General features: G+C 40.1%; 1 protein-coding gene across 7 annotated transcripts in view; it reads left to right on the forward strand.

Annotated features, from left to right (window-relative positions):
* Nucleotides 1-23,169, forward strand: part of lrp8 (low density lipoprotein receptor-related protein 8, apolipoprotein e receptor) — a 163,664-nt gene extending 140,495 nt beyond the window's left edge. The window contains exons 14-19 of one of the 7 annotated variants that reach the window (XM_051376857.1): nucleotides 3,319-3,460; nucleotides 5,794-5,946; nucleotides 8,192-8,581; nucleotides 12,105-12,173; nucleotides 14,994-15,184; nucleotides 17,239-23,169. In XM_051376857.1, coding sequence (XP_051232817.1) covers nucleotides 3,319-3,460; nucleotides 5,794-5,946; nucleotides 8,192-8,581; nucleotides 12,105-12,173; nucleotides 14,994-15,184; nucleotides 17,239-17,277 — 984 coding nt within the window. In that variant the 3' untranslated portion in view covers nucleotides 17,278-23,169. Of the gene's footprint in view, nucleotides 1-3,318; nucleotides 3,461-5,793; nucleotides 5,947-8,191; nucleotides 8,582-12,104; nucleotides 12,174-14,993 lie in introns of all 7 variants that reach the window. The other 6 variants (XM_051376859.1, XM_051376853.1, XM_051376855.1 and 3 more) reach the window with 6 other exon arrangements.
* Nucleotides 23,170-23,624: the final 455 nt, after the last annotated feature.

A 23,624-nucleotide genomic window follows, 5' to 3' on the forward strand; every position in this document is an offset into this window, starting at 1 on the left:
GGATGCTCTGATCGCGACATGACCATTGGAATGAATTGATTTCAAAATGTTGCCCTTTTAAATCCAGGCCTTTGAAGTATGGTCACATTTGACTTCAGTACAAACAGAATTGCCTTGCACCCAGCATCTAAAAGGATACAATGTCAAAAGTCTAACAGAGATAATAAAGAAATATTGAGTGATCATAGACGGTAAACAGTTTGAACTTGCTTGTCAAAGTCAGCCAGAGCTGATTGGTACTCACACCCAAACAGAAAACACATTCTTGAATTCTGTCACACAGGGATCAATTAAAGGAATGAGAGATTAAGTGAGACTTGAGCATGTGTGACAACAGCTTTAACAGAATAGTGAGGAAAATGTCAGTCAAGCCCTATCTGTCCACACCCACAGTCCAGATAAGAGGTCTAAGCAGCTAAAAAAACTAAAAACACCTGTGTGGGTGTACCAGGCTTTAATACTCTTCTGCAGCTTAGTGGAGATTAACACAAAATGTCTCCTAACGTCATTTGATTCCTACAAAGATTTAACACCAAGCATACATTATTTTTTTATGAATTGGGCTGATACAACCAAGAATACAAATCAAACCCAAAAGATCAAAGGCTTCAGAAGTTGAGTGGGTTGGCTTTGTTTGAGCTTTCATTTGTAGTATTCTGGCATGACATCCAAGTATGCAAGAGGCACCAAAAGCTCATTAGGCAGATGTGTCAATCAAAAGACCCCAGCATATGTCAGAAGGTTCTTGTGGGACAAAACCATGAAGGGCTGTTCTCACCATGCCCCTAAAAAGACTTCATATCCATTTAGATGTAGTCCCATCCCCTTGACAACCGCAGACAGACTTGGCTTTGACTGCAATGCCATGTGTTCAGGAGAGCTTGTGCCTGTGCACGTGTGTGCAAGTTATATCCTTCGACACTTGGAAGATTCACCTTGATTCTACAATGAAGAGCATTGACCTCCCCAGGTCTGCATTTCTGTTTGAAGCTTTCAAGGTGAGAAAAAGTGACAGATTGACAGTGGAGGAATTGAAAGAGAGAAACTGCGATAGAGACCGACAAAGACCGAGAAAGATATCCACAGAGACAGAAAGGCAAAGGGAGAGATGGAATGATAGATTTGAGTCATGTTTTATCAACATGGCTGATATTTGTCTTTGATTGTTTCAGCACTACTGTCATATGAGTAAAGGTTATCTGAATCTGAGTGAGGTGGAGTTGCAGCAATGGAGAGCTCAGTGATAGATGGAAAAGGAGAAGGTGTGAGAAAGGTTAAGTCCTGATAACCGAGCAGAAATTGAGAGCGTGGATTACAGCTGTGAGTGAACCACACACAGAGATACACAAATACATACTTATATACAGACACCAAACAAATCTTTCCAAAACCTTGCCCTTTAAAATAACCATACAACTGTTAAACACAATCTCAGCCTAATGGAAAAACCTTCTTATGATCTTAACGTCTCTGTGTTTTTCTTAATTGATGTGTATCTGCATAGATTGAGCAGTCTGCAGTTGCCGTGGAAACCAAGTGCCATAACCACATGTGCAGAGTATCCTGTTATCCTGTAGTATCTCTTAAGAGAATTGTGAGGATGTGTTAGAGAGAAGAAGAGAAATCAAGAAAGAAGCTAAAGTGATAGATGAGAGAATTTCTGTATTTATTCCTTCATTTTCAAGGTAACAGGGGCAATAGATTTTTGCACAAGGGATTTTCACAATAAAGAGAAACTGTAACCTGTAGGTATATCTACCAGCATCCCCATGGATGTCGTGTTTTCTAGTGTTGTTGTAGTGGTTTCTGACAGATTATTGCATTAGCAGCAACAGCTCTTGATACATACAGTGTGTACCTGTAGGTTGATTTTAGGCAGCAAAAACTACTTGCTTAGCGATAGACTGCTGTTCATTCTAAAGAGGATCTAGCATTGCAGCCTACTCTGACGCGCATGCTCTAGGCTGGCTTGGCTGGAGAAGTCAAGTCAAATCTATTTCATTCTCTTCAAAAAAGACTTTAATGTGGAATACATTGAAGACACCTTGGTAAGAGCAGGCAGCAGACTGAACAAACAGAGAAGGACTCTAGTGAACGTGCTCTATGGGCCCGAAAACACTTAGGCGTAAGGAAGCCCATCAAGGCTTTTTTGGCCTATATGCCCAGTGAACAACTTTCATTCATCATTGAATGCAGCATCCACTTCTCCCTTAAAATAACCATGCTACAAACATATTGTATGCCAACCCAAACGTCTAACTACTTCCTGCTTTGGCACCTAAAAAGGACAACGCAGAGATGAAAGAATGTTTTTCTATTAAAAAATTGAATGGAAGATAATACCGCTTTTGTTAAGCTATTATTGCAATCCCATATCAGTGTTGTAGAGCGTTGTATGCCTGTTACTTTAACAGAAAATGTTGGGTTTTTTTTATCAATACAATCTTTACCACTTCACTGTGTTTAAGGAGGATGGAGTGTTAGATGCTCAAAGTGTCAAAGGATACAGTTAAAACAGCACATTTCCCATTGCAACATAACTTATTCAGTCCATTTAAACCTCTCCTTGATTAAAATGCAATGCATTTAACCTTACTTCAATAAATTATATTTTAGCCTCCAAACCTGTCATTTCTCATATGCCTTCAATTAAAAATTTAATTAAACTTACCCCAGGCATTAAACATTTTCTTAAAATGTGTCTCTCCTGTCAAGTAAATTATGAATCCACAAACCTAGATGTAATCAAATGTTACTTGTTACTGAAGAAGCAGAGTAGAGACTTGGACTTTGACCATGGTAACCTGGGGCCATTATAAGAACATCCCAGGGCAATTTTTTCACCCAGGTCCTTAACTGAAGTGGATGAGAGTTTAATCAAACAGCAATTGTTAGGATGAGCATACTGTATATGTCTGCAACTAACTGCAGAATTATTTCATTGGTACCCTTTCATCAGTAAAAGACTTGCAATGCCGGGCTCCCCAGTGAAATTTCTTTGGATAATTGCTGTTTACATATTAAATGCTGTTTATTCTAAATAAATGAATTGTATTTGTATGCAGATGATGTTAAGTGTTTAAATGGGATATATATGGTAGCATATCGGAGTTAAGGAGCACAAATGAATCTTAATTACAACAAATATGATTGGACATGGGGAAACAAACTTTAATTCTGTGTGACACAAACAAAACAGCATTGTGTTTGGCTACAGAGTAAACAATTTCTGCAACATTGTCGTTGAGGGTTTCTGCAGATAGTGTGTATATATGTTAATAAAAAGATGTTTTCAAATCTCTTTGTTTTTCTATTCAGGATCGCATATATTGGACAGACTTGGAGGATGAAGCAATATACAGTGTCAACCGACTGACGGGACACGATGTGGTAAAGGTGGCAGAGCACCTCAACAACCCCCTGGACCTGGTGGTGTTTCATGAACAGAGGCAGCCCAAAGGTAAGACATGCAGATAAAATGCTGGGAAACTCAGCAACTATGACATGACATGGACTTTCTTGTTTGTTTGTTTGTTTTTTTTTTTTTTTTTTTTGTTTCTAGGGAAATTTGGTAAAAGACAAAGCAGCCACAGCAAACTGATTAGACAAGTAGCTACAGGTGATGGGCTTGCATTCCAAATTGGGCATTATGGCGTCTGATCATATTTACTCTGTGTACCAGTTATGTATAATGATTACTCGATCTAAGTGCAGACCCAGAAAAATAAGCCAAAAATAAATAAATAAAGTAAATAAATAACCTGATGTGTGATTAGATCAATGTGTGTGCTGTGAATTTCAAATGATGGGTTGTGATGTTGTATTTTCCCCAGGACGGATGCTTTTCCAGATGTACGAACAAACACCTGTGTAGCGTGTGTGTTTGTGTGTATTTGACAGTGTGTATAAGCAATTTGCTTGTGTGAGTCTCTGTTTTCATGCTTTGTTTTCTCCTCTCACTCAGAGCTCAAAGCAGTCTTGTCTGAGTGTCAGTAGGGAGCTAATTGCATTCTCTCATTAATAAATCAAGAGTTCTGTTCAAAGAGATATCACAGAATTAAGCATGTTTTTTTCCAAAATGCCAACAAAAGCAAGACATAAAACAACCAGGCCTTACTAGGCTAAATTAAGACATACTGAATGAACTCTAGCTGCCCTGTGAAGATATATGAGTAGCACTGATAACAATGTGACCTTGAGTGAAGCCGTTTTCAAGTTCAACACCCTCTTCCTTTTCTTTCACTTGCTTCTTTCTCTCTTGCTTTTCATATCAGTTTTTCCTATCATAAAATATGCTTATCTAAACAAAACCCAAAAGGGAAGATCATCATTGTAGTAGTACACATCAACACATTCAAATATGGCTCCAACCGATCATGTCTTCATTTTTTTTAACTACTTCCTCAAAAGAGCCTTTTCTTCCTATCCTCTCTTTGTTGTGCTTTTTTATTATTGATACATTTTTTGTCCATCCAGCTTTGCTTTGAAGCCTAAGTTCCGTGTTTTAGTTCTTATTCCAGACCTAAGGGATGCAGCGCAGAGAAGTAGGAGGGGGACACTGGAGCTATTGCAACTTCAGAAAAACATCATTCTGCAAAATGTTATCTCCATCTCTCTCCGTCTGTCCTTATATCTTTCCTTCTCATCTTACTTTATTTGCTTTCCTATTGCCTCTTTTTCTCTCTTTCTGTTCTCTCCTTCTCTTCCCTTCCACCCTTGTGCCCCTTTCTTCCCCCAGCATAGAATTTAAATGTTTTGTCATAATGTGTCATGGCATTTCAAAGACTTGCTTTTACCCAAAGATTTAAATGTATTCTTAATATGGAAAGCAGGTGTATGAGTTCATATTACATACTTTTTATGCTGAGATACCGAGGATAAATGTATTCCCAGCCCATTCAAAACTCACTGTGGGCGGTGAGTGATAATGCTGCTTCCCTTTATGGCTGATGATGCCTCTGATGTGCTGCTCTCTAAAACTATGCACAAGTCAGGAGGCGGAATCGACCGCGACCTGACCTAATTCTGGTGCTTCCCCACATGACAAGAGTATCCTGGTTAGGAAACTACATGTAAATTTTTTATTGGAATGCTGAGATGAAAAAAAAAAAGTTTAGACACCCTTGCCTTAACCTAAGCATCTCTTCACTGGACCGGAAAAAAGGTTGTGGAATAAATGTAGGCCCATAAATAACACTGTAAAAGTTGGTCTCAGGATCTATTTATTTATTTATGTTGTTTTGCTGTATGGTACACAATAAAGTTAATAGGTAGTAAGTAGAACAAGTATTTAGGCTGATTAGATACTACTGCAAATGTTCAAAAGCCTATGCTCCGACTTGGTGTTTTTAAATTTGGGGTCCAGTATTACCCCCTACAAGCACAAGTATAATATCCATAAAAAAAAAAAAAAAGAAAAAATACCAGCATGTTTTGCTAGGTCAACTAGAATTTTTGAACTTTTGTACAGGGGCTTAGATTTTTCTTACCACTAGCTTCAGTTCACATTTACTTTGATGCTTTTGATGCTGACCAAGACCCAAAACTGGGACTGTCTTCAATTCTTAATAGCCTTTTCTTATTAACTATTCTGGTCTTCAGTTCACGTAAACCTCTGTGCTCATCACCCTGGCACTGACATGAGATTTCAATTTACAGAACATTTGGAGAAAGCACCAAATTTTGATAGAAGTCCTCAGCGAAAGTTTATGAATTTTTGTAAAGGAAAATGTGCAAACTCATATTTACCCAAACCCTTTTTGATTCTCTTCATTTCTGCTTGTGTCCCTCAAGCCCCTGATACCTGTAACATGGGTAGTCTGCCCAACGGCGGGTGTGAGTACCTCTGTCTTAAGGCCCCCCAGATCACAGACCACTCTCCCAAGTACACCTGTGCCTGCCCTGATGGCATGGAGCTGGGACCAGACATGAGGCGCTGTGCTGTAGGTAAGTCAGTCACACTATGAAACCTATAAATCACAGAGTCCGGGAGCACACTTAATTAAAGGGATTGTGCCGAGGAATGTCACGCGAAGGCTACATCGCTGTAATCACAGTGACAGGATGGAGTGTGAGGCCATAAGTATATTAAACTGGTTTCACTCTGAGTGAAAATCAGTCCACCTCATTATTAAGTATTTATACATATCTTTAAATAAATGTTCCACTTTAAACTATTCAGTACATTGGTGGAGTCCTACCATACACATGGATCGCTATGGGAAACATCTCATGTCATTATAGGCTGAAGGAAATACTAAAAGGGTTATTCTTTGGTTATATATGATGACTTGAAACTTGGGCTGTCTTGTCACATTTAATTTAGGTTCTTCTCTCACCACAGCCAGACCAAGTCAAACTCATTTCATAATAGGTTTTAGTTCTAAAGTTGTAGCTGACCATATTGGTATTCCCACATGAAAAAATTTAATATTTGACGAGATCCACTGAATCCTTTTAAAATTCTAAGTAAAATATATACAGTATATGTGTGTATTGAATACAAAAACAGTTATGCATATGAAGTGTGTTCTTGCTAGTGGGGAAATGAACTGCTCTTATACACAATATAGCTTTTATATTCGTAGCCATTATTTGTCTCAAATAACAAAATAGCCTATTGACTGTTGCAGCTTTTATCCAATACCAGTATTCAGTAGTATCAGCCTTTAACAATTCAAAATGTTCGAATCTTATTGTATTAAATATGATTGAATCAAAAGCCAACTCTTTCAGAGAAATTGATACCTGTGCTGACTGTAACACTATCTTGGGAAGTGGGTCAGGGATTCTCCTAGCTTGCCTGTGTTCCCAGAACACCTCCATTATTTTGCTGACCTTACTTCACCGCTCAGCTAGTTCCCAGCCTCTACCGTCGCCACATTTCACATTTGTTAACTTGTTATCCTTAATGAACCCGCTCGGTTGTTGCAGCTCTTGTTTGCACAGGTGAGGAGAAAGGAGCTGACAGAGAGAAAAGGGAGAAAGAGAGATGATGATGTATGTAGGCTACCATTCTGAGAATCCCTCTGAGAAAGGATAGGGGGGGGAGGACATTGCCCCTGAGCATGAACAGAGAGAGAGAGACCATTTGCACTCACAGTTTTTTGACTTCCTAATGCAGTACAGGTATTTCTGCTGAGCACTTATTAAGCCTTGATAAAATGGCCCCTTATTTTATGTTCCTCTTGCTCTCTGCTTTATGTCTTTTGGAGCAATACATTATCAGTTTTGCAGCAACCATGAAATGTTTTGGAAAGTCCCAATCAAATCGCTTTTTCTACTGTCATGTGGTTGTGTGATAATACAAGCAGAAAGGTATAACGAAGGTGGTCTGTTCATATGTGGATAATGCAATATGGATACACAAAAAATGGACCAGAGACAGAGCTGGAGATGATAAAAAAATTCTATTCAATGTATTTGTATAGCGCTAAATCATAACAGAAGTTATCATCATAGAGAGCAGGTCTTATCCTTATAAAATAAAATTTACAGGGACCTAACATTTCCCACATGAGCAAGCACTTGGCAACGGTGGTAAGGAAGAACTTCCTGTTAAGAGGCAGAAATCTCAAACAGACCCCGGCTCTAGGTGGACGGCTGTCTGCCTCCACCAATTGGATTTAGAGAGAGAGAGAGAAAGGGAGAGAGGGAGGTAGGGGGAAGTGCTTTAATAATAATAATAATAAAAAGCCAGTTAGCTTGAGCTAGACACCCTATATACATTATATCTGTGTCATTGCTTTACTGTCACTGTTAAATAAACAAAAGGTGGTTAAAGCATACCTGATATACCCTTCTAAGACGAAGCAGAGGTTCATTACCATGTTTGTCATCCATCCACGTTTCATTATTGAAAACTAGGGCAGAAAAAAACTATAAAACTATAATATTTTTCTGAAATGCATGATACAACATTTCTCTTGTGTCTATTATCCAAATGAATGATTCTAAGCTTAACAAAGTTGACTGCTTTGAACATCCATTTAATTAGCTTCCAATATATGTGATCATTATTTTAACTCAGCTATTTAAAGCTCTGGGGAGTTTGGAGCTTGTTTTAACTTTATAATCTACGTGCTGTATATTGATGCCCAAAATACTACAATCCTTGTTGACGTACTCGCCAGCTGCATCTTCAAGTAAAATCCCAGATGCCAATGATTATTCTCTTGTTTCTCTTTTGCAGTTCGACCCAGAACAACCACAACAGCTGCTCCGACCACCACCACCACAACTCCCACCACCACCACTACAAGCACTACACCAACTAGCACAACTGTTACCACCACCACAACACGCCCTACCACAACGACCACAAGCCCCACTACCACCTCTGCTGCTACGACACTCAGGCCCACGACCAGACGTCTGATGACACCAGCACATCCTCAGACCCCCAGGAGCACCTCTACTGAGCAGCCCCGGACCCCCGCTGCCACGAGTACAGAGACGACCAGTTTCAGCAGCACAACTCAGATGTCCACTTCCACACACACACCCCTATTGGGCCCAGTGGCCCCCAACAGCATTCAGAGAGAGAGCAACGGCAACCTCTCCCACAGAGGTAAGGATCATGGTGAGCAGGGTTTGTACATAGGAATGTGAGTTTGTGTGAAGTGGGTGTATGCATAGTGTGTGTGTGTGTGTGTGTGTGTGCGCTATGAGTGTAATACGCCACTGCCATCACTGCCGCTACCACTTGCCATTAAAGCAGCAGGGAGCTGAAAACCACTACTTACATCTCTCCTCTCTCTTGCTTCTCTCCCCCTTCGCCTTTTTGTCTGACCATCTGTCTATCTACTGTCCTCTTTCCCTCTCTCTGCTTTTCTCTCTTGCACACACACATACACACACTCAGTAGTGTATCTCTTGGTCTGCTTGTTGTAGGTCCCTCGTGAGCAGCGTGTAACAGAGCTGTCAGAGCTAACAAACGACAGTCCGCTCCATTCTCACCTGCCACCTCTCATCACTCATCTTTACTTTCTGACAGCATTTCTCACTCTCTTTGTCTTTCCCTCTCCTCCTCTCTTTCACCCTCGCTCTCCAAAACTGGCAGCCTTCTCCGCAACAATCAAGCTTTACTGGCACACCAGAAAAATTCCGCTTTACAATTTGTTGCCCAGACAAACAATGACAGCAGAATATAACAGCACTAACAATGGTTTACAAAGCCACGCTAAGACTTAAATTGTATTTGAAAGCCAAGAACAATCCTTGATAGCACCGCAAAGCAAAATTGATAAACCACTGTGCTGCACACCACATGGTGTGATTTTGTTGCAGAAGTCTGTTCTTTTCAACGTTCTTTGTGGCCTTTGCTACATAGAGACATTAACATGAAATAGTGGTAACTGTCAGAATGCTGTAACTATTTCAAGTCATTTGTTCCTGTAGAGAGTTAGAAAAAATCACCCTCCAAATAAATTTCTCTTTTAAGTACTGACTCTTACACCATTCAGAGTTTCTGTATGTTCTACTATTGCATCACCCTTTTCAGACCAGTTACAGTAAAACAATGTCAAATACTCAATGGATTCATGCAGTTACGTACACACTTTATAAGAACTTTTGGTAATTTCTGATGCTTGAATGGCCTACTGTTCAGCAGATAATAAAAGATAGAACAGAAGAAGTAGAAGGAAGTAAAAAAAAATGTAGGGGGGTTGGAAAGATTGCAAGCTGCTGTAGTGTTTGAACTCAGTTTTTTTACAATATTGAACTTCCATCTGAGACATTTCTCATTATATTGAGGAACTAGGAGAGCAAGGGCTGAGGTTTAAAAATGCAGAGGGAAAGGAGGAAATAAGGATGAGGAAAGTGGGTGTGAGAGTTGGAGGAAAAGGAAGAATTAGAGGCATAGGTGGGACAGGGAGATCAATAAGGAAAAAGAGCGAGGAGTAAAACTTGTTAAATGAAAAGGTACGGTGAGAGACAATAAAGAGGCCATAGAGGAAAAAGAATGAAGAAAGCACAAAAAGGAACATGACAGCACTTGAACAGGGAGGATGGGAGTTATAAAATGACACACAGTTGGGAGGGAAAACAGTATTTACAAGGATAAGAAAAGGGATGGAAGAGAGGCAGGAGAGAAAATGATTTTCTGGAAATTAAAGAGAACGGCTGCTAGAGTGAGTCTCATCACTTTGGGGGCCTGAGCTTTTCAGAGTTACTAAGAAGCAGGAACATGTTTCCTCCAGTCTCTGAAGTTGTCAGCCTCCTCACCACAACACAAGTGCTCCAGATGAGAGGTGGAGCAGACACGGATGAGAAAATGGGGCATGAACAAGACGCGTCTCCAAACCCACGGGCCATGTGTTATAATTTTCAACTCAGTGCACACTGTCAAGTTTGCCAGCATCAGCTGTTACACATGTGCGGCACTGTGGCTGGCATGGTGGAGCGAGGAAGAACCAAGAGTTTCAGAAATAAAAGATAAACCACAGCTGGTAAGCTCATATGCTCTTACAAATTTGAACCTTCACTTTTGATGGCAGTAATTATTGATTAGTCTGCTGCCTTGCTGTTCAACGGACAGGTTTTGCTTGTTCATACTGTCTCCAAAGAGACTTCTTTATAAAGCGCTCTCAATGTAAGTGATGGGTGACAAAATCCGCAGTCCTTATTCAGTGTGAAAATAAATGCCATAAACTCTATCTGAAGTTAATATGAGGCTTCTGCAGTCACTCAGTTAAACAAATCAAAATGTCTTTCAGAGGTTTTGATTACAGCAAGCAAAACCATTTCAATGTATGGGCACTTGAAGAAATGTCCTTACCTGTCCTTTAATTTTGGTCACCTTAACTGTAAGGACTGCTTTCAAATGGATTTTCCCTTTGACTTACAAAGACATTCAGAATGATACAAATCTTCCATTAAGCTTTGGCTCACAGTGTATGCAGTTGATATTCCAACATATTGACTTTAATATTATCTACCGTGTATACCTTAGGTGACCTACACGATGATAGGGTTATATTTATAAGAGACTGTATGACAATATAGGGATGTAAGTAGGGAGGTATTAATAGAGGCAGCAACAGCTAATTCTTTTTTAACTCAAAATCCCTTCAGCAATAATAATCTTAATGAAACAGAGAAATGTTCTCACTTTCTCTCTCACACTTTCTCTTTGCCTTCACTTTCCAGGACTGCTTCTTTCATAACTGCTGCTTTAAAAAGATTCTATTAACCCGCCCTTTAGATTCTTAAGACCCATTGGACATCACTCATCCTTTAAGAAAAGCCAAATTCACTTCTGCTGAATCAGGACTCAGACGCCTCACTGCTCAGTCTGAAGTCATATCACCTGCTGTGCCTCTTTATGTTAAAGTGTAATTTGTGTGTGTGTGTGTGTGTGTGCATTCATCGAACGGCTTTTATTGCTTTTATGAGAGAAAATATGTCATAATTGTATGTTCCATCCGTCACCTCCCATCTGTGCTTTTTTACGTGCTTACAACTACACAGAGTCTCTTTCAAGAATGAGCCAATCAGTATGCAGGGCCAGCGCTGTGATCTCTTCTGTTGATCTTCCTCACTAGACTTCATTATAGCCATCTGATCACACTTTGGCTAATGGCTAGCCTGCTGCTAATAGGAGGGTTGGGAGCAGGATTAATGTCAAGCTCCACACCGACCTGTTGGGGTGAGAGTTGAAGGGGAGTACGGATACAAAGCAAGAAGATAAACGAATGACTTGCAACACAGTGTCGTGTGTTTATTTTCACTCTCAAGGTCACCTGGAGTATGTTTCAAACCTCCAGTGAAAGATGTATTGCATCCTAAATCCAAATTAAGTTTTGAATTGTATTAGTAAAAACTTTGATGCATTACTCCCTGGAATTGCATTTGTCTCCTCTTGTATTAAAATGCATCTCATTGCATTTATATGTCATCACCCATTCACCAGCATTTCATTTACACATGCAGTCCAAAGTGAAATCAGATGGATTCTCTGCGCGAATATTATGCAAATAAGTTGTTTCCAGCACAATGCTTCAAACTTTTTGTTTCTCTCTAGCAAGACCTTAGGGGAAGGTGTTTTGGAACACAACTTTTTATTTAGTTTTCTTTTTCTTTTTTCCTTTTCTTCATCTCAGCTGCGAGTGATCACTACCTCATAGGTAACAACATCACAGTAGCTGTTCTGGGGATAGTCATTCCTATTGGTGAGTACTCTTGACTTTCTTGCTGTGTTGCTTTCTGCCCGCCTGCTTTTCCCTCCTTGCTTCTCCGCCTCAGCTTGTCGCTCAAGTCCTGCATGTTGTGTGTGGATGTGGTATTTTATATGTCTGGCGGAGTGTGGACTTGAATGTGTGAGTGACTGGGTTTTAGAGTGTTTGTACGCCCACCTGACTGATTAAAATTAGTATGTTTTAGATAACAATTTGTGTCTTAAACGTGCAAGTCCGATGTCAGCCTCAGCAGCGATGCTTGAGCACAAAATAACAGTTTAGTAATTGAGAAAATGTACTGAGCTGAGGTATTATCCAACAATAGCAGCCTGGCCTACGGCTACAAAAAGCCATTATGGGCCAGTAAGCTCGTCAGTGATGGCCAGGCCTTTGCAATGTGCACATTATGTCATTATTAAAGAGATTTGAGCAAACGGGAAATTCAGTTCGTTTTGTCATCACATTTGACCAGCTGTTATAACATTAAGCTTATGTTCCCACTCCGATCATACAATATTGCCCACACTGAAATCAATCCATTGCTCTGACCTATTTGTCTGACCCAGTGGACTAAAAGTGGCTCACGCAGTTGCTGGAATCAGTTTTTGAATGGCAGGAAATATCAAAAAACTGAAAGGAGGCTTAATGAGATAAAATGTTATTTCCCAGGTCAAAATCTCCACTGCTCCAAGCCAAAAACATAATTTCCCAGGTCAAATAATATATTGTTATGGTAGAAAAAACACTAGGCCACCATACTACCGTACAATTAAAATAAGGTAGGCCTTCAAAGAGAATGCAAGTTCTTACAGTCAAACCAGCTTAGTAAAGTTAATCTATTGTATTAGCTTTCATTAAAATGAAAATCAAATTTTATGGAAATATTTAATACTTTCATGCATAACCTAACTAACTAAATCAGCTGCATGTGCAAATGACCTTATAGTAGCTGCATATGTTGCTAATTGAGATCTCTTTCATCCCTAATATTGAATACTTTGATCAATTATGGGAGCTCTAAAACATCGTATAGCAATTTTTTTTTTTTCTTTTCATTCTTGACGATTGAGATATCAGCTCATTAAAAACAACCCCAGAGACTGTTAACCCTTTTCCCTCCAACCCCCATTATGTCCTTCTGCCATTCATTGCTGCCATAAATCCCCCCATTCTGCATTTTTTGGCAGCTTTGACACATTAATTACTGTTGGAGGTCCACCAGGGCCGGATTTCTGCACCCCAGTTCTCCACTCACATCCACTAATGCACCACGCCCACCCACGGCTCCACAAGGGGAAACAGCCCGACAATGATTATCAGTATTTAGCCAAAGTCAGGCTGTTATGCCACTCTCTAATTGGAGTGAAATTTTCTAAATGAGACAAAAGCTGATGTTTTTTTTTTTAAACCAGTGAGCATTTAGAGAAGAACAAAGGAGGATCTGGGGTTTCCAGCCCAGTCACACAGGGATCTCGAGTGCCTATCCAACAAAATAGCAATTAGATGGGGCTTCCGCAGGGGATGCACATAAAAATATGGATGTGAGCATACACACACAAAAATACACACCCACACACACTTGTTTTATCTCTCCTCATTGACACACGTCTGATTTGGCTGTTACATATACATGCACTATGCACACACAGGTCCTACAGGGCAGTTAGGCAGCCATGCTGATATGGTAATGAGTGGAGAGAGACAGAGCTTATCTCAAATCCTCCAATCCCCCTTTCACTCTCTCCTTCCCTCTTCTTCTTCCCCTGTCGAGTCTCGTCTCATAACCCCATCCAAAAACTCCAGAGTCAGGCTGTCTGAAGATAGTGTTTAATTTTTTTGCCCAGGCTAGTGCAAAATTATAAATCATAGCCCAAATGTAGCATAAGAATAATACGGTGATGACAGTTAAGCAACCTTGCTGGTCTTTTTTTCAAAACTCCCCGAAACCCTAATCACTGGCTTCAGGACCTGAATTTTACAAGATTTAATAGAAAAGTCTCTGTGCTTCAGTCTTTGTGTATGCATGTATTGTGTGTGTGTGTGTGTGTGTGTGTGTGTGTGTGTGTGTGTGTGTGTGTGTGTGTGTGTGTGTGTGTGTGTGTGTGTGTGTGTGTGTGTGTGTGTGTGTGTGTGCGTGTGCGTGCGTGGTGTGCACGCACGTGTCTCTTGGGTGTGGAGTTTATAGAACAGTGTGTGTGTGTGTGTGTTTGTGTGTGTGTGTGTGTGTGTGTGTGTGTGTGTGTGTGTGTGTGATGGTCCATGCAGGCATTCATTGTTGCAAATTGTGCACGTGCATTCAAGTTTGTGTGTATTTGATCATTGTGGAGACTGAGATGGAATGTAATAGAATATGTATATAGTGTATGTGTGTGTATATATATATATATATATATATATATATATATATATATATATATACAGTAGGAAGGCTCATTATTTTCGGTTTTTTAAGTAGCAGGTGGATATACAGGATGGATATTGTAATCACATTTTCAAATGTTTTAAAGAACAAACATAACACCAATGAATTCTCCAGGTTTTTTATAACAATGTTGTCACTCTTGCTTTTTGACTCTTGCACATAACAGTGTGTCGAACTCCACCTTGATTTAATTCCCCTACAACCTGGGATCATTCCATCAAAGACAATTTTAAAAAATGAAGACTAAGAAAATAATGAGCCCTCAGTAGATGAAGAAAAGTATGCAAGGTGTGTTTGTGTGTGTGAGTGCTTAAAGCGCCGCTCTGTGTCCCCTGGGCTGTGTTAACGCTCCCGCCGTGTGTTGTTGTTGTGTGTGTGTTAAACACATGCAGTCCCTATCCTTGCCACAGTGGTCATCGGATTACTCTGCACTGGCGGATACCTGGTTTGGCGCAACTGGCGGCGCAAGAACACCAAGAGCATGAACTTCGACAACCCAGTGTACCGCAAAACCACGGAGGATGACGACGACGAAATTCACATCGGGCGACACAGCGAGTCCATCGGCCACGTGTACCCAGCAGTGAGTGGCAGCCACAGTCAGCCATTCATAGCGCTTCCTCTAGGGGGTGGCATCACAGACAGCAACTCTCACTGGTACTCAGGGGCCCCAATGCTCTCCAGCGGAAAATGAGAGAAGCTACAGAGGAAAGGAAGGAATTTGGAATATTTAGGATATGAGAGTATGCGCAGGGGTTTGGAAAAGCCCGTTTGTTGTACATGTAGGCCTGGAAAGAAAGGACAGGCTTGCACATGCACACGCCCACATTCTCACATAATTCTTTCAGTAATCACTGAAGTAATCGTACACTCACATAAGCCCTTCACCAGTACATGATATTCACATTTATTTCACCTTCATGACCATAACCATACAGTACATTTGTTTATTAACATTAAATCCTTGTTGCCAACCTGCCATCCCATTTATTCGTACATTGTGCTAGTTTTTCTGGTCGTTGAAGTGTTTGTTTTGTTACTGGGAGACATATGTTTCTTATAAAGCTCCCGTTTCCCAACAAAACTCCTAACACGAAGCAGCCGATGCAAAGGTTACTCTTTCTTTCAACATGGAGACAACAGAAAATATGTGCATCCTTGTTAGAGAGGAATTTTCTGGATGTTTCTTCGTTATGTTTGCTGCTAAAAATGATAACAAAGGGTCATCCAGAAATTAGAGGGGTACTGAGGCTTAAAAATGACTGCTGTCTTGTTGCAGTATATATGGAAGAGAGATGCATAATGAGGGACGCCCTGCAGCGGCATCTGTTTATTAGTAGGACAAAAATGTTTTTAGTGTTGCAATGCCTTTAAAGAGAAAGAGGACTAGCTGTATAGTCACCTCTGAAAGGACAACAGAGCACAGGACTAAACCATTCTGCAAATAAAAATTTGATTTTTAGAGTGGATAGTAACATCATGATGTATACCTTATGAGAATTTTATGTTTTCATTACACTGTAAATGAGACATGACAGATAAAAAGGGGAGCACAAATCAGAAGCAAGGACAGTCCAAAATAGAATTTCTCATATTCTGTATTGAGTGCAGTTGCAGAAACCATTAATCTCCACATTTCATCAGTTACAGACTACCCTGTTGATTTCCCATTGATGCAGATGCATTTTTGAGCCTCACTTACTGAAAATGAAGCTGCGTTTTCTAAAACCTGCAGAAACAAATGCAGCCGTGCACTCAAATTCACTTAAACATCTAAAGATTGTGTCATCGGGACATTTATTGAATATATTTGTTGTTTTTTACGTAAGGCATGCAGGGAAGGGCAGCCAAAAAGGATTATGGGGGGTGGGAGTCTAGCGCTTTGATCGGTTGGCATGGTAACACAGATTTCTTTGTGTTGCTCCGGAGAGAAAGGAGGCAAGGAATTCTGGGTATCACTGGCATGATGACAGGCTGGAGACACACACTCACACACACACACACACACACACACACCAAACAGGTGCACGACTGAGTCATATTAACATTCAAGGTCGAATTACCAACCACCCGCAGTGAAGGGCTACAGAGAGGGAACTATACTGTCTCTCTCTTGTCTCCCAGTTTTACTACACATATGTCCAAATCTCTTTTATTGTCTTTACATTTTTTTAAACATGTTTTCCTCCTCTCCTTTCCTCTCCTCTCCTTTCCTTTCTTTCGTGGCAATGTGGCAACTCAGACAGCCAGAGAAATCAGGTTGACAATATGTGGGCCAGACATTTTCAGCCGTAGGCAAGCATCCGGCATTCCTCACATAGGAGCAGCCAGAGAAGGGGGGAATGAACAAGGGGGAATTAGAAAGAGGAGGAGAGGAAGGTCAGGGAGAGGTTGGAAAAGTGAGGACTATAAGTAGAAGAAGAAGGAAGGAGCAGGAGAATGGATTCTATACGAACCTGCCGTTTCTTTTCTGGGTGCCGTCTAGACTTGAATCTCTCTTTTTCTCCTGCTTTCCTTCTTTGTTCTCTGTCCATCATGCTGTTTTTTCTTTTTCTGTTCTCTATCTCACCTCTTTCTCTTTCTCTCCCTCCTTCACCAGCCTTCTGGGGTAACAGTTTTTTTATCTGCTGTTTGCAGCGCGTGGCACTCAGTCTGGAGGATGATGGCTATCCCTGAGGGGGGGATACATCCTGCCCCCCCTCCCAATTCCATCCTGGCCCCTCCTCTCACCACAGCCTCGACACCACTACAATGAGGCCAATACAACGCAGACGAGAAAGAGAAGGAGTCCTCATTTTGCCTCCACTTTTAAGGAGCAGGGATGACATGTACATCTTGTATATCCCCCTTCCTCTCCTACTTTCTCCACTGGAGTAACATTACTACCACTACTAGCCACTACTACTTCCCTTAGTGCTAGTTTGTCTGTAGTCTCTGCTCCACTCCTCTCTTCTCTCTGCCTCTTGTTAGCTGTAGTGGTGTGTAAAATGCTGCTTGATGATTTTGTTCAAACTAACCTCATTTGGCCGTCTCAGTGCACATTGTAAATAGAAGGCTGTCTGGCCACCGTACAAGGCGAAAAGCTGGCATGCATTATTTTTAATTGATATTATGACGATTTATTTATTTTATGTGTTTGCTGTTGTAAATATGTAATCAGCATCTCTCAGTGCACAGCACTAAAGGCAGATTTGTTCAAGTCTGCAAGGATATACAGTTCTAGGCAAGGACATCATTTTTCTTCATAGTTCCCTTTACATCTTGAGTAGACATGACAGATTTTTTTTTTTAAACAGGGGAATTTCATCTTTTCTCTCACCCAGCCTCTCAGATTTGCCCCTTGATATGCTATATGTAGGCAGTCAATGCTAAATATAGCCAAGGGGAAAGGAGACAGAAAAATATGATGGGGTTGTCTGCATGTTTGGAGGTGATTTTGGGGTGAAATAGTAAGGCAAGGTGCTTTTTTTGAGGGGAATAGCAGGATTTGTGCCACCAGAGGGTAGTGCCTCAAGGCAAAAAGCAGCAGGGCAGAAAAGGCAAAGGATTATGGGTAATCCTCTCAAAGGTGTGCCTACAGTCGATAATGAATTTGGGATTGTTTGTTCATTTGCGGTGGGTGTTAGGACTCACACGTTGTTTGTCTTTGTGTCTGCTGCATTAATATTTTAGAGGTAAATCTTCATATTCAGATAGCAGAGTGTTATAAAACACCATCCTGTAACTGTTTTGAGATATGAAAATGGTTTTCAACTGCTGCCAAACACAGATATTAGTGGATGAACTTGAGCACCCAATAAACATCAATCCCAGTGTGTCAGTGGCTTCACAGCACTGCGTGTGGTTGTTTTTATCGTGACAACTTCTCCGTCTTTAGTCCCCACTTTTTAACAATGTGACTTGATGCAATACTGCAAAAAAAGAGCCCTCATTTGGAATGACTTTCTGCTGTCACTGACTGCTCAGCGTGGTTGTTAGTGGCCCTGTTTTGTATGGGCAGATGAGTAATACGCCGAGGCTGACTGAGCCGAGCACTGATTTGATTTGAAAGCTGGATAGAGAAGAAGCGTGTAAACCAGCGTAAAGAGCTGATCTTCCATTGGCTTGCCACAGACATGCTTCCAGCCCATTGAATCAGATGGAATTCATGCTCAGTGACTATCGCAATAATTGCTTACAATGTGTTGTAATAGTGAATTTCTAGAAGCTGTCATCACAAGTTAACGTGATAGCTGTTACAAGTAGTTATGGCAAATTATTCCTACTCTGGACATCACTTAGTCTCAATAAAGGGCCTTTTAAAGGTGTTAAGCACACTTATAATGCATTATAAGATATAAGGTGTTTTACATTGTCGAAACTATACATGCAACACTTGTCTTCCATTGAATAACAAATTTGAACAATGTTGCTTTTGTTTGTCACATCCTAAGACGTTTAATAAACCTTAAATATATGACTGAATAACAAGAAAAAAAGGATAGAATTCAAGATGTCTTCCAATAGTGGCCTCGTACAGGCTCAGCATATGTATTCATCTAACTTTACAGACAGTATGTGCATACAAACTAACAGTTGATTAATGGTAATTATTGATGGTTCTCACTGTTTCCTGGAAAAGTTTTCTCGGTATAGATGCTCAGCTAACCACGGGGGAGGAAGAAAGAAACACAAGACAAAGGTAGGCAGGAAATGTCTGCCAGGATTTAGACCAAACTGTATGCAAACAGGTTTATGCTCAGAAGATGAATAGTGGGCCATTTATTTTGCTGGATTTCTGCTGATGTTGTGTTGAAGTGTTCTGACACTCACTCCGCTCACCTCCCTCAAATGGATGGCACTCTCAGTTTATGGTGCACAGTGGGGGATTTGTATGAACTGTATGTGACAAGTGGCATGCCAGACAAGTAAATTGCAGTCCTCTCCAGCACTGCACTCTCCTACGTCTATCTAACGAAGGGGGATTGAGCACAAGGGGGTGGCCATCTCCCTTAATCTTAACTTTGTACCGATGAAGTAAAATAAAATGCATTACATGGTGGGCAAGAGTGTGTCTCAGCTCAGCATGATCCTGGACTGGCTTGGTGGCTTCCTGCAGTGTTTTTTTGGTAGAATTTTGGAATAACTTGTATGAAAAAGGTACATTGACAAAGCTGACAACTGTTATGAATTCTTTATTTTTCATACTTTTTCATAAAAATCTATATATGTCCTAAAGGAAAGATGAGGATGATATAAGATGCCAAGAAAGATGTCACAAGTCAGACATCTTTATGAATTTAAGATTAAATAAATCCAAAAACCCGCTGCTGGACTGAACCCTGAGCTCAGCCATCTCTGCACTCCATGTAGTTTTCTTTATGTCCGTGTTTGCTGCAGGTCTAATGGAGTTCCATACTGAGGGTTTGCAGTTAGGAGTATAAATTGCTTATTTATTGAGGTGACTGAGCCTGGCGTTGTAGAAAACTTATTATGGCTACAGTGTGAAGACAGATTGGTTGGTCCACTTTGTGGCCACCTTGAGGGCAGCCGTCTCCACTGAAGGACACTGAAAAAGTCCAGAAAGGAGCTTTAGTCATTCATCATATAGTAGGTAGTAATTGTAGTGGTTGTACAGGACATGCTTTGATAGTATGCTTTCTGGGCATTCTTGGTTCATATTTTCAGGAATCATTTAGGAGCTAATTGATGCTCTAATGGCAGCATAATCATAGTTTTACTCTCAGTCAGCTCCATAAACACCAGGCTGCAGTTTCAAGGATCAAGCTGTGCACTCTTCCTCATGCTGAAGAGGTCGAAGAATAATTAATTGTGTGTTTATGTACATATATGTTCAGTGATTCAGTTATTGTAATACAGGTATGATGTTGTAGAGGTACGTTTTTTGTTATTTACTTGAAGTCTTTAAGTGTTAACTCAGTAGTTGCTGCATTGTTGCATGTGCAACATAATATCTTGCACAAACGTATTTAACATTAAACCAAAATGTAGTAGATTGGGAACCGGTTGCACCAGCTATTTGTAAGTTTACAAACCACTATATTAAAACAGGATGTAAACCCAAACAATTGTTGAGGTAATGAGATTTGGTTGAGACTTCTAATTGGCACTAGATCAGAATGCTGTTTAATGATGTGCAGTAACTTAGAAGATTTTAAATTACATTTCACAACAAAATAACACAATATACATTACTTAGTATAATTTCAACTTAGTGTAATCAGATATTTCCCATTTTTTATAAATTGTATGAATACTCCTGACTCTGAAAGACATATTTCTACATATTTAAAAATACCTAAGTTACTTAAGTCTTTACTTGTTAAGAAACTCTTCATGTTTTAATGGTGAAACCCGATTTAGTAAATCACTAATCACACGGCAGCAGCTAGTTTGTATAAAACTTTGGAAGGACTTTACACACAGACTTAGTGATAGATTAACAAACAGCTGGTGCAACACAATCCTGGTTCTCGATCAAAACATGCACTTTGGATACATATTCACATGCTCAATAAAATTCCTGTGTTGTGTAGGCCTAGCAGTTTACTATCACAATAGATCAAACTAACTTATGTCAAAACATCCATGACAAGGTTGTCTGGTTTATTTTATTAGAAAGATGTTAAATTAGTAGCTCATCTTAGCAAATTCTAACAGCCGTGATAACCCATAATCCAATCTAATTGTATGCTGTAACGTTCCTGATTTGGTCTCCCTGTTTTTAACTGTCCTGTCGCTCGTCCTTCCCTTCCTCTCTGCACTCTTCTAATGGTTGTCTCCGGTCTCACCTATGCTGCTTTAAACAGGATGCACTGACTGCTTTCTAACATCACTCACATCCCTCTACTACTTTACTTCCTCAAGCACTGTATCAAAAGCAATGCAGCTGTCAGGCTTCAAGTCTTTCTGTGGTTGTTACACTACTGAATTTTAGTTTAAAAAGCAAAGTCAGCATTGCTGTCTCCGTGCACTCTCATTCTCTCACCCTCCCATCTTCATCTTAGCCATCGACATCTTTCCTTTGGCAAGGGCTATCAGTCTTTGGGTAGACAGATACACACACACACACACACTGGACGAATGGGGAAAAAAACACTGGAGGAAATAACCTGGAATCATAAAAATAATAAGGAAACCCCCAGAGCTGTAAAAGAGCCCTCCTGATCATGAACCAGCGAACAGGCATACAAGCACGCTCAGCCAGGAGAAGCAGCCCCCCCACCACCAACTCCCCAAACCAGCTACAGTTTTGGACTGTGGAAGGAGCCCTCACTGACTCTACTTGGCTAGCAATTAGCTCTTCTCGACCCAGTGACTTTCCTTCACTAACTGGTTCCTCTTATTATCATGTGTTTTTTGGACTGTTAGTCTGTGAGTTGTAGTTGTTGCTCTCTCTTTCTCTCTCTCTCTCTCTCTCTCTCTCTCTCCTCACCAAACCGTTCTCAGTTTCATATTTGATCTTCTTGTCGTTTGATTACTTGAAGGGCAGTGTTCAGTCGCCTACATTTTTCTACCAGTCAGTGTAAAATGAAGGTTGGGGGAATAAGACAGCAATGGGGAAGTTGTGAAATATGTGTGTGTAAATCTTTTTATGGGTTGGGATGATGATATACACTGGCAATATTTTGATAAATAACAATAGATTTGGACATTTTGCTTCAACGGCGATTGAGGTTGGAGAAAGTCACTGCAAATGTAAGAAACTATTGGCTCTAATTTTTTGCAAAACTGTCTACCTGCATTTTCTTCAAATGTTGCTGATGTGTCATTGCCTGCAAGGAAATCTCAAAAACCATCCGGGGCTCTGTCCATTCCACAGCCATACGACAGGCATTTTTTTACGCTGTTTGTTGCACAAAACTTTTCAAGAAGCCTTCTGCACTGTGTAAAGAGATAACGTTCTTAGGAGGGGAGGAAATAAAAAAAGGGGGGGTCCAATGGTACAGTCCAATGGTTTTGAATCGTGACTTGTAAATACGTTTTCATACAGCAAAAACTTTTTGATAATGTTTTAAATGTATCTGTAAAAAAAGATGTACATAAACCTCTGGGGTGAAAAGGAGTGTAGACTATATATGAATTTATTTGTACACAAGAGCACTGGATTTATTTACTACTTGATTGTAACTAAAAATTAATAATCTGCCAAAGTGTTTTTACTTTAATTTTTCTCCTGTCTGTTCCTTTTGTTTTTGTTTTGCTTTTTAACAGCATTGCAGATTTTTAGTGTTCATACTGTATTTAATTCTGTTGAATAGATTTTGTTGTGTGTTTAAAAAAAAAAAAGAGGGGTTATCATTTTAATTTATTGGTGCCTTGTTTTGTGCTCCTGTATACTTTTACTCTTTCTGTTTTTCTGTGTTATGTGTCTGCGGGAGGGCATGGGGGGTTAACTGGCGGGTTGGTGAGGGACGGGGTGGGGGGAGTTAAACACTTAGCAACTTCTGTACTTACATGGAATATCTGTACTGTATGCCAAAATGGTCTCACTCACGTTTCTATGAAATCAAGCTGTTGATAAATATCTCTATATATTGATATATTAAATTTATAAAAACTGTCCAACCTTTAGTTTGTACTGTTACTTTATTTCATGTCTGTCTGTGTTACATCTGGAGGCTGCCTTCTTGTTACATGGTAAAAAACCTTAGCTCATCATTAATACAGAGTATTGCATTTAGTACCTTCAAATTCCTAAAATCAAACATCACAGAATCATAAGCTTTTGATTGACTGAATGTCCATGTGAATTATCTTTCTTGTAAAACTGTAAGCCAAGGTAGCAATTGCTAGAATTATCATTACCAAGAAAAATACAAGCAACATAGGAACAATATTGTTGACCATATAAACATTGTGGAGACCCCCTAGTTATGGATATAGGGGGGGACTGTGGATAGTGCATTGTCCACCTACCAGATTCACATATCAAAGACCCTGAATCTTCTGTTCAATTATTTTGCAGCTAAACAAGACATTTTTATGATATGATTATCAATTTTATTTGTACAGCACCAACT

The sequence above is a fragment of the Dicentrarchus labrax genome, unplaced genomic scaffold (assembly GCF_905237075.1).
Source record: "Dicentrarchus labrax unplaced genomic scaffold, dlabrax2021, whole genome shotgun sequence".
Classification (NCBI taxonomy): domain Eukaryota; kingdom Metazoa; phylum Chordata; class Actinopteri; family Moronidae; genus Dicentrarchus; species Dicentrarchus labrax.